This window comes from Pleurodeles waltl, chromosome 10 (genome assembly GCF_031143425.1).
Source record: "Pleurodeles waltl isolate 20211129_DDA chromosome 10, aPleWal1.hap1.20221129, whole genome shotgun sequence".
NCBI classification, from domain to species: Eukaryota; Metazoa; Chordata; class Amphibia; order Caudata; family Salamandridae; genus Pleurodeles; species Pleurodeles waltl.
The window spans coordinates 674,723,343-674,735,546 of NC_090449.1; the positions used below are offsets into that span (position 1 = coordinate 674,723,343).

At 42.3% G+C, this 12,204-nt stretch overlaps 1 protein-coding gene across 8 annotated transcripts in view; it reads right to left on the bottom strand.

Moving 5' to 3' along the window:
- Window positions 1-7,261: 7,261 nt before the first annotated feature.
- DIP2C (disco interacting protein 2 homolog C) overlaps window positions 7,262-12,204 on the bottom strand; it is a 1,002,241-nt gene continuing 997,298 nt past the window's right edge. For all 8 annotated transcript variants that reach the window (XM_069211176.1, XM_069211178.1, XM_069211177.1 and 5 more), the window contains one exon: window positions 7,262-10,354. In XM_069211176.1, the coding sequence (XP_069067277.1) occupies window positions 10,102-10,354 (253 nt within the window). In that variant the 3' untranslated portion in view covers window positions 7,262-10,101. The remainder of the gene's footprint in view (window positions 10,355-12,204) is intronic.

Below are 12,204 nucleotides of genomic sequence, written 5' to 3' on the forward strand. Positions count from 1 at the left end.
TTAGATGAAGGAAAGTACTTGAGAGGACATCAGGTGTGACTTTGACCTGTTGATCAAGAACCCAAAAAATGACAGGAGATTTGCCGTTGTCTGGAGGCAGTTGACAACTGCGTCGGGCGAGGCCACTTTCAACAGTAAGTCATCAAGGTATAGGACGGCTGGGCCACCTGGCCTCCAAGGATGTGGTGCCCCCACCGCGATTGCTTTTGTGAACACCTGAGGGGTACTAGTAAGACCAAAGCGGAGCACAAGAAACTAGATTTTCTCCTGTCCACCACTAACCAAGGGTAGTGCGGATAGACGGGTGTATGGAAATAGGCATCCTGCAGATCCAACACCTTCATCCAGTCTCCAGTGACGAGGGCAGGGAAGACCTGGGCAAGGATGAGCATTCTGAATTCATTCTTCTGGAGGACGGCTTTTGAGAGGTCACAGGTCTAAAATAGGACAAAGACCTCTGACTTTCTTCTAGACCAGAAAGTAGCTGGAATAACAACTGTGTCCTAATTCCGGAATAGGTACCCTCTCAATAGGCCTTTTGGCCAAAAGGACTTGCACTTCCTGCCGTAAGAGACAAATGGTTCTCTGTTAGTTGTTCTGGGGATTTTTTAAAGTGCAATAGAATGTCAATGGACGCTAAGATGTAACCCTTTCAGACATTTGCAGGACTCCCCTGTCTGATGTTATGGTTTATTAATCCAGCAAGAATCAGTGGATCTTGCCTCCTGCCATGTGGCTGTGCTCCACTAAGAGCTCCCTAAAAGTTTTTGGCAGGCAGGGCTGTTGTCCTGCACAGCCAGCATGGCGAAGGTCTTCCAAAACACCTGGGAGGACAAAAGCAATGAGTCCCACAGGGGGAGTAGTGGGCGAGCAGGCATTAACTGACCTGAGGGCCAATCCAGTGAAAGAGAATACCTCTTCTCAGAAGTTTCCACTCTCCTGGATTCCATATACAGGAGAGTAAGTGGAAAGGAATATGGGTTTTTCCGCCTAATGGAAGCAAACACCTCTAAGCTTTCAGGAAAGGAGTAATGAGACAATAAGGCAGGGTCACCAAGGGCCAGCCAGTGACGCCTCATGATCTGGCGATTGATTGGAGAGTCAGCGCAAGGTTTGGGCCAGGCCCTTAGGAGGGTATTAGTGAGTGCCTAATAAAAGGTACTAAGGCCTCAGCAGAGGTTTGCCCCTGCTGGAGCACTTCGGTCAGGAAGTTGGTTTTGACTTCCAAAGTGGGGCGACAGAGGCCAAGAATTTAGGCTGCCCTCTATGTGATCACCACAAAAGATGCACTCTCTTCAGTGCCAGGGCCTGGGTGTGAAACAAAGCCTGAGTCAGAAAGAGGTGTCAAGACCACTGGCATCTCCGAGATCATTGTGCCAGTTACCTTCATTGTAAGGTTGGCCAATTTCATCCGCTGTGTCTTAAGTCACTGTCTATTCCCAGCAATGATTGGAGCCTATGTGTTCTGCCTGGAGGAGGTGGAATGCTAAGCAGATCAAAGACTGAAGGCTGTAGGTCAACAGAAACAGAATGTGGTCTCATTTGAGGTCAGAGAGGTACAGACTCAGTGTCAGAAAGCACAATGGGTGCTTTATCCTCTGGCATCAGTGAGGTCAGCGTTGATGTCCCAGGAATCATCAAGGATTGTGGAGCTAGTGGTGGAGTTGGGAGCAGCCTTGTGATTGTAGTAGGGGGTCCAACTGGCACTGAGGAATGGATCCAAAGAGTTGGAGCATAGTGTCCTGGAACCCTTGGTTCAGCCTCGGTTTTCCCGACAGCCCCGGAAACTCAGGTTGTGCAGGGACAAGTTAAATGATGGGTTCTGATTTCAGGAGCAACATTTGGAGGTATGGCGACACCCTTGTGCCTTCTCAGGAGTACAAAAATGTCAGGAAGGGACCAAGTACTGCTTCAACTTATTGTTTTTTTTTCAACTTACATGAAGATTTGGAGCGCAATGAAGATTGGCCTTGAAGCGACTCCTACGACTTTTGCTTACAACAGACCTCACAGGGCTTAAAACATGTAGTCTTGGGAGGTGACATTTCCCTTGCACATTCTAAACTTTTTTGAGGTATAGGGTCTCAAAGAGCTCTGAGGTAGCTCTGGATCCATGTCTTGTGAGTGGAAAGAAAGGAACTGACATCAGCAGCTCGGAGTGACACCTATATCGACTCCACGTTTAATTGCGGGAGTCGAATGATGTCAGCATGGATCTGTATAGTGTCTCATACCTGTGCACAGAGGTATGGGTGGAAAAGTTTCTGGATCCACTCTGATGCCTGGGAAATATTCAAAAGGGGAAGAATCTGCGGCTAGAAATTTCTATCAGGAAGAAACAATACTTAAATTATATCACACAGCTAAATCACACACGGGGAACTGTAGGGGCGAAAAAATTATACACAATTAAAAGGACAGTTGTGGGTGAGGGTAAAACTTGTACTTCTAATGGCAGGATAATACTCCCGGGCTTTTACTAGTGCTAAGACAAAGCCACTGCTACTTCAGTGCTATGGCTACTTTGGGAGCTATGTCTAATGATTAATTTTGTTAACTTGAGTGTCATGTATGTTCTGAATTTTTTTTTATTTAAATGTGTATTAATCATAAACTATAGTGACGGTTTCAAACTGATACTCAACACTTGATATGTAATTAATTATGACGATTGGGCCTGTATGCACCAACAAAATAATATAGTAATTGTATATCAACAATTTACCTTTGTGGTTTATATTTTTTTAATTATATGTTGATATCTACTTCCCACGACAGAATCTATGTCACTGCATAACACATTTAGGCTGCCCCAAGGCTGGAGTACAATATCTTTTTCCACACCTAAGCCAATATGTCAAAATTCAGATTGGTACAGTTTTGTTCGCTATCTGTATAGCTTCCTTGATTTCTAGTAAAAGTATTATTACCTCCAGCAACCTTGGCTATGTACCTTGAAGGACTGTGACATAGTGTTACTCTGCTGCATATGGTCATCTGAGAGGAAGTGTTGCTCCTGCTGGTGTTTGTGATGTCATCGCTGCATTGGGAACCAAAGGCCTTGCACCGTCATTTCCTTCAAATGTGCACACCAGTCCAAAAAGTAGGCACCTGTACCAATGGTGACATACAACTGCAAAGGGAAGAAGAGACAACATATCGTAAGACTGGAGGGAAAAATCTAGAAGGGAGAGAGCGAAAGATCTCTATGTAACAAACACTGCTGCATGAGGAACCACTGGAGGAACCTCATTCTCAACAGGGTATGTGGCACAGGATATATGAGATCATCAAACCTAAAAGGTGGAAGATGTTCAGAATTGTCACTGGTGTCAAAAACATCTGAATTATATCCTGAATGTCAGCGGTCCTCTGAGGTGGTTTTCATGTAGAGAGTAACCAGGATCACTTCATGTGAGGTGCAACTTCTGCTGGTTGATGGAGACCCCAGGCAATAAAGCAAGGTCAGAGTGCACTCCAAATGCCCGTCAGTTAAGTGCAGGAAAACATGGACTCCTGATCTGCTGAAGGAGGCTGCCACCACAGTCAATACACTGGTGAAGACACAAGAAGCAGCAGTCAGCCTGGAGTGCATCACAGTAATTGACACAGCTGGAACGACACCGTGTACAGAGGTAACACCTGTGACCTGGCCGAATTGGGATGCAAAAGTAGGCATCCTGGAGATCGAGGGCCACAATCCAGTCTTGATCATTCTAAGGCAAAAGGGCCTAAATCAGGGACAGCATCTTAAACTTGTGTTAGCAGACAAGGATGTTCAAGGGACTCCACTCTAAAATAGACATTGGGCCCTCATCACTACTGGAGCCCAAGAAGTAGAGAAAATAAAACATTGTTACCCTCTCTGTACTGCTTTAGAAGATTGTTGCTGGCAGTAAGTTTTGGGCCACGAGGAGGTGTAAAAACAGCTGCACTGCTGGTGGAACTGTTTAGCTGGGGGGCCAGCACCAGGGATTGTAATAGTGCAGATGTTGAACCACTCCATGGAGGAGTTAGCCTTTTTAATGAAAGGTCTTTCACCATCATGTCCATTTGTGCAACCTGACCATCTTCACTAAATTCTATGGAGCACTTCCAAGCATGCCTGCTCATGGGTAACTGCCATCATCACAGAACAAGGACATTCTTTTGCAGAGTCTAGTCCACATTTCTTCATTTACTTGGAAGAATCAAGGCCATCTTGAACCAACTCAGAGAAAGGACCTTTCAAGTGGTCTGGGAGGTTATTGATAGACAGTTCTGCCTTTTCCCAACAAGAGGTGAATATACCATCCAAAAGAGCATGTGACATTGGCTATGTGTAATGCCCTACTGCCTGAGGAAATAACTTTTCATCCATTGAGTCAAGAAATTTGGCAGTACAGGAGTAGGTGGAGCTCCGTATTGCTGAAGATATAAGAACCATCAAGAATCCTGAGCGACAGGTGGACTGACAAGAGCTCAGGTCACTGCCAGAGTATGAGCACCCTGCTGCCGGGAAATATGTCCATGAGTTTCAAGGCCCAAAACGGGCTTCTGCCATGCAGCAAGTGCTTTACACAGAATGGCAGTGAACAAACATATTTTACCACAAGGGATGTTCTGGAGGTTATCAAGGCTAATTGCATTTTGAAAGACCCAAGTAAAGTCAAACATTTGGATAGAGAGGAAGGTGGTTTCCAGCTTTCGAATCATCGTCAGTGTACCAAAGATACAGTTTGGGTAAATCAAGAGTGTCCAAATGTGCGCCAAAGAGTTCTTACACATGTGTTAGCTCTTGAGGTGAGGGTCTGCAAGAGGTTGGTCCTCAAAGCAATGCTTCACCTTATACCTAGCTATATAAAGGATTTTCTGAGATCCTGGTGGCTGAGCTGGCACTGAATGCATCCCTGGCAATGACGCTGACGCCACGCGGAGCCGGACTACACACGCAGATCCGAACGACGCCACCCGATGGTGTTTGCAGGGTACTGCTCAGCAGAAAAATTCCAGATTTAATACTGACGCCACGGAATTTCTAAGGTAAGGAATCTGCAGCTAGATAGAGTCTCTACAAGACAATTTGTTACTGAAGGTAAGTAACTTGTTCTTTAACATTCCTAGGCATTACTTGCACCTCTCGTATCAATAAAGGTGAATAGCACAAGGGACAAGGCAAGGATCTTTAGGTGTTATGCCTTCCTACCTCATGGGCAGTAAAGGTGTGCACTGCTGTGCTTGGTGGCCAACACTCTTTACTGACCTCTCTTCCAGGTGATCAAATCCAATGTCTCTTCCAAGACCGTGCAGAGCAGCCAGTTCCTAAGGGAAGTGTACCAGTTAATAGCAGAGAGGCCTGCATCAGTTCACAAGAATCCACTGCATCAAAGGGCAGGAAGCACTTGACCAGACTATATTATGGATGGGTTAAGTCCAGCCAAATTCCAGCCACAACTGTGTCTTTTTCCCGTTACACTGCTTCCAAGGATCACTGGGTTCAATCAAAGACCTAGTATGTTCAACAAGCTAACAGAATGTGTCAGCACTGGGAGCCAGGGTTGAAATCGTACCGCCAACAGGCTGGTGGTACAATTCGCCATATTTTGACCTCGGCGGTAGCGTCGCGATCACACCGCCGGGACCAGCGGTATTCCGCCATCGTTGTCCCAGCGGTTATAATCCGCCAGGGCAGCGCTGCCCTGGGGATTATGACTCCCCTTCCCGCCAGCCTGTCCATGTCGGTAGAGACCGTCATGGAAAGGCTGGCGGGAAGGGGAGTTGGGGCCCCAGGTACAGCCAGTCACGATTTTCACTGTCTACCTGGCAAACCGCCACATTGCCGCCGGCTCCATTGGGAGCCGGCTGCAATGTTACAGCCCAGCGGGGATGTCAAAATATGGGCAGCAGGTTTCTGAACGCATGGGCGGCCGCCTGGCGGTACAACCTTGGCGGTCGGGTTTTAAGTCTGTGAAAATTGGTTTACGTTGTGTAATCCCTGGCGGTTTTCATTGCAATTTAAAATAGCTGTTGCTTTGTTCATATAAGAAACGTTAGAAAGTAACTGAGGCCTGGAAATACTGATAGTTTTCATTAAATCTGAAACTGTCCTGGAGTTTGACTCCTATGTTAAGTCCGTTTCTTCTAGACTCCAGCCGTGCAGCAAAGTGCTTTGAGTAACGAACAATAAGAAACTTACCTGACATGACAAAACTTCTTATGACTCTCGACCACGACCTTTAACCATGTTTTAAATAACTTCACAAAAATGTCCTGGACTTGCGGAAAGCTCTCTGCAAGTTTTTCATTAGGGAGGGAACTTCCACAGTTTTGCTTCATTAGAGGTCTAATAGCTCGCTTTTTTTTTCGAAGGCTGGGCCTGAAGAAAGAGCAGTAGGATCTTGAAATTCTGATGCAGGTATGCTGGGCTTTTCCCGAAAGGATTGGGCACCTGGGGAAAACAGGGTGAACTTGACTCGGGTCTCTCGCAGCAGCCACTCAAGTCACGCCACATACGGGGGCACATGGTCTCTTAGTTTCAGACGATATAAACAGCCTTATGTTTACAAGCTGAAGAAGCCTCCGGGCATAGGTCGGATAGCACTCATGAAGCATTTCCACAGGCTAACCTCCTAGGGACCTGCATATATTTCGAAAATCGTTCAGCCACTGCACAAAGCTAAAACGTCCAAAACCTGTGGCTTAAAATGAAAGAAGGTTCCTGTGGCTTTAAAACTACATTTCAGGAGTACTGTCCCAGAACTTCCCTCCTCAGCCATGTGTGTGTGTCTTAAATGGTTGCTCCTCAAATCCTACCACCAGTGTTCAATCTGTGCCAGTGCTTGCAGGTGGGTTCCATCGTCACTCATTTTTGGGGTGTCACAATTTAACCCAAACAAGAGAGAGAAAGCAGAAACAGGGCAATAAGTGGGAAGAGCAAGAGGGTGAAATTTAAAAGGGCAAGGACTGTAATGTGATTAATGAGGCACGAGGTTTCGAATACCACCATTTCTGATTTTTTTGTAAATTGCTCAGTTCCATACCTTATCAGCAAAATGTGACTGGTATATTCAGATATATTTAATTGGTTTATAAAATGATTTCACAAGAAATGAACCATTTACCACATGAAACATCGTCACCATTTTAAGTACAAGGATCATCACCGTTAAATTAGGTATCAAAAGAGTTGCATAAAATAAAATAGAATTTAATGATGTTGTCGGAATTCCTCAAACTAAACGATGTACATTTAAGGCCCAAGTCAGATGACTGATTAAGAAACTTATTTTCAGAGCAACAAAAATAAAAGCTTTTATTTGTTCATTTGAATATAAAACAGGCGTTATCACAGATGTACAAAGCGTACTGGTGGTTTAACATATAAGAAGGTTGCTGTCCTTTGCACATAAAAATGTTCGCCTTCACCTGTGATTGGCCGAGTACATGAACTTCTCTAACCAGTCACCACACTCTATGAAATAACGCTGCTAACATTCAACTGATAAAAGGGACAGTTCCCCCCTCGGGTAAAGTGTCAAGCAGGATTAAATATACTTAATAACCAAGCACCATGAGGAATCTGCTCCTGTTTTATTCGCTTTGTGGTCTGTGTTTATTGTGTCCCCTCCTGCGTTGTGCATGTGCATCAAGTTGATTAGATGGTGTTGTTTGACTTCACAAGCACAAGGTCACAAGACAAACATTTGTATACATTCTTATGAATGGTTTTATGTACAGTACAGTTTCTAATACAGAACAATCCTCCTTATTGCTGAATCTGATGGTACTTGAAATGTTTTCTTACTTTTCACTTGTACAACAAACTTTGAAATGCAACTCATTACTCGTTCCTTTATTTTCAAATTTGGATTTACTGGCACAGATGACTGGTTGCAGAAGAAATCTCTTATTAGCTGGCCTTGGAACTACGTAGCAGAACTTCCTCACCCTCACAATGAAAATTTGACTTGGCAAGGCTTAAAGGATGCTTTCAACCGCAGCCGACATGTGTTTCACAGCATTGAAACCTGCAGCAGGGTTTCTACAGGCATTTCGAGTTGGAATTAAGATTACAACCAATCATCTCAGCAAAAACGTTTTAAAAAAATTGCCTTTAGACATGACAATTTAGGAGGCAGAAAATTGTGGACTTCACAGATTCACATTCTATACATGGGTCCAAACGTGCTCGGCAGTGACGTACAAAGCAGAGGCATAAAATTATAAAGTGACTATTGGCTGTGGTATGATGCACCTTACATATAGAGAAAAATGCCACTAATTAAACAGAGGGGTGAAAACCAATTGTTGGACAAAAACTGTCCTTTGCAAGGGAACATTTGCTGTATATACTCTATTCTGCACAGGCAGACGACATAAATTGACTAAACAAATCAAAGGGTTTTGTCTTCCCACCAGCAATCTTACTCATGCACATCCAGTAATGACAACCATCACAGGAACATATTTTATACAATTAATAATAAATCTGCTCTTAACCTCATATCACCCATAGAGGAAACAGAAGTAAAGGCTGCTAATGATTTTGCTACATGAGGGATGCCTGTTGAACCAAACTTGGAAACACAAACTCTGTATAGAAATGGCAAATTATAGCAGCTATTGAAATGCAAACCCATCTGCTTCATCCCCTCCTCTGTCAATTCTGGGATGCTCTTTTGTAATCCCTCAGTACAGTTTCTGTGTCGTTCTAAATTGCCTATAACCTTCCCTTAGCAAACACTTAATATACAATGTACCCAATTTAGATGTGGTGCCTATACACTAAGCTCGGCTTAGAATAGATCCAAAGCTTCAATTTGAGAGTCTTCCGACACAAGAAGTGAATGATTTACCCACCAGGTCAACCAACCATCTGAGAGGCTAATACCTGTCCTGGTGCAAATGACCATCAACAACTTCCATGGTCAATTAGCGAACATTAAAAAAAAGGCAATGAAAATGGTATAAAAACAGTTATGCAGCTACAAAAAAAAATAGTTTGTCCAACCCGTCTTGTCTAAAGTCTAACAAGTGAATGCACATGCCAGCAGACATTTACACTGTGGATTTGGGTGCTCTTCCCTGGCAAAGGAAAAAAAAAATCATAGTGCATTTTTAACCTTTTAATTTTTTCACCATCTTAAAGACAGTAATAATTTCACTTGCTGGTATCTTCTAGACTTGGAAATGTGGCAATCCAAAATTGCCTGTACAAACAAAGTTTGTGAATAACACTTGGTTATCTACAGTGGGAGTCACCATGCAAGTGGCTAGAACTGCATTTTAAACTTTTAAATCTTTTTTCAGAAGTGAATTTATATTTCATATATATATTTGATGTGATACTATCCACTCAAGATAATAAAACACTTTTTTATATTAGTAAACATTACAAGAGTTTAACCCTCTTGAATGTTTCTCTTTTATACTTCTAAAGAGATCAAAATAAATTAAACGTTTTGTACATAATTACATATGAAGAGAAAGTAACTTATTTTATCTTTTTAGTTTAGTACAAAGGTATTTGCACAATAATTCACGAAGTACATTTTATTTATAATGTTTTTCTATAGCAGCATCTAAAATGTGATGCCTATTTTTCCTTCTGCCTATGACAAAACAGCTACAAACTAATGTAAAGGTGCTATTCTGGGTCATTTTCTCGTACCTAAAGACATTAAAAAAAAAAAAAAAAGGGTTCTCTTAATGACTTAAATTAGTAACCTATTCATAACTGAAACATTGCTTTAAACAACGGAAAATGTTAAAAAGAGTCCCCTCTAGAGGCAGATTAAAAATAATGCTAATTCAGCGAAACATTAAATACAAACCCACTCTTACTTAAAAGCTTTAACAACATATGAGCAAAAAATGGTTCTAAAATGGATTTTCGGCGGACAAAATGAAGGCAGTACCCCAAAGTCTTTCTGTGCTAAAACGTAGTGGTAAAGAAAAACATTTCACATTGTATTTTCTTGCCAATTGTGAGTGCTCTGCTAATTCATAAAAACAGAAACTGTTCCATCTTGAAGCGTCACCCTCTGATTTGCACATTTGTAGTGAACACAAAAAAAATTTATACACCTATAATAAAGTCCATGGAAGCCTTAAGATACAAGACTACATGTTGTAGGCCACATAAATAGGATCTAGCTGGTCTGCCAAAAATCCATCTCGTAGGTGCATACGCTGTTTCTCTCCACGGGAGTTGATAGGAATAACACCAATGTCCACCACTACGACCACGCCAACTATTAGATAATGTTCCTCCAAAACTACATTGGTGACCAAGGGAACCAGGTCCAAGGCTTCTTGCTCTGATCCATCCAGTTCAACCACGACTACCAGCAAGTTTGTCCAGGTGAACACAGCGCTAAAAAATTAAAAAGAAAACATCAGCTTTACAAGGCATTTTATAGTGCATCAGAAGGAAAGAGCTAGCTATTTCAATAGCTCCACTTTTAACACCTAAGAAAGCAGAATAAGTATTTGTGGAATGCGGATATTAATCCCCAGAGGGATATCATGGCGCTAATACTGCCGTACAATGAGTCGTCATGAATACTGGGGATGGAGTCTTCCAGTAAATGGGCCATTACCCTGGAAAAGCCATGATTTCATTTCATTCCTCAATCTAGAATGGTCCTCAGTAAGGCGGATATCCAAGGGAAGTGAATTCCAATGGGCTGCAGCTAGATGGGTAAAAGAACGTCTTCTGTCTCTAACTTACGATATTTGTTGATATGTGAGGAAAACAATAATGCATGAAAAAAACACTACGCAAGTTAATACTTTTTGTGCGTGATTTCTTTTCATCAAATTCTCAGTTTTTTTTTTTTTATAAAGTACTTTATTATTTTTCCAACATTACAGCATTCCCATGCAAAACAAATTACAGTCCTCCATCACTTCCCACCCACTGAGGTCACCGGCCAAAAACCTGCACCCCTGGCTTTGCATCTCAGAGGCGGACACCACCCCTTCCTTGTAAACAACTATGCTTCGCCTGCTCTTCGCCCTACTCACAGCCTAAAAACACAACACTACTTTGGAACAGCAGCTATCCTAAATTACCCCAAGCTTAGTCAATTCCCAAGTATGTGTTACAATGAATAATTAACATCTGAAGTAATTTTCCAAACGGTACGTTCATTAGAAAGGGAAAGAGGAAACATTTTCAGGGTTAATGAGCACCCAGACAACAAGGAACATGTCACTGAGCCGTCCACGAAACCCAAATTCTCGTGATTTTTGTTTTTTTAACCTACTCATATTCTACCTTAAAAAACTTACAGAACCCAAAGCAAAGCTGCTTCTTACTATACCTCGTGTATTCTTTTTCTAGAAGCCTTACCTAGAATGAATATATTCTTCACTTAACAGATAAACAAAGGGACCACAAGAAGAAAACACAATAGAAAACAAATTATATGAAAAAAAGTCGTTAATTACTTTGCAACATATGGATGCTACACCTGCAACCTGACCACCCTTAAAATTCAAAATAATGTAGAAGTTTTTAATCAGACTACATCGTCATTTGTTGTAAGGAGTCCCTTCCCTTTTCTTTCTTGGCACAGATTTGATAAAACATATGGTGCTTTACAACACTGTCACTTACTGATTCATGCATGGATGACAATAATGACAATTTTCCTTAAAATATGCAATTTATACAATATTACCTATGTAGCTGTGTACTGTTACCATTCCATTCAAAGCTGAAAATCTTAACATTGACGACCTATTTTTTTGAGAGTGGTCAAAGAGTCAAAAGCAAATTGAGCTACTGTTTGCTTGTATACTAATATGTACTCTCTAGGTACAATCTAGTACCTTCTCTCAGTGTTGAGCTGGGGGTCAAGATCACCAGCACTGTCCACCTTGTATCAGAATCTGGCCACTAGGCACTCAACGACATTCTGGGCACTCCCTGCACTATTTGCTGTCCCACCACTTCTTATAGCTTAGTGAGATCACACAGCATCTCAACCATCACTTCAGTGATGGATTATTCAGGGTTTCAAGTGGGCCGAGGGGGAAATCTAGCATACAAAGTTATCAAACTCTGCTATTCGGAAAGGCCACCTTAACAACGATGTTCATCACACAGTTTCTAAAGCTGATCCAATGTTTTGTGCTAGTTCTGTATGAAGAGCATTAAAACCTTGAAAAAAAGGGAAGAAACAGGGAGATCTGCACAGCTTCTCTCTCCACCTCTAT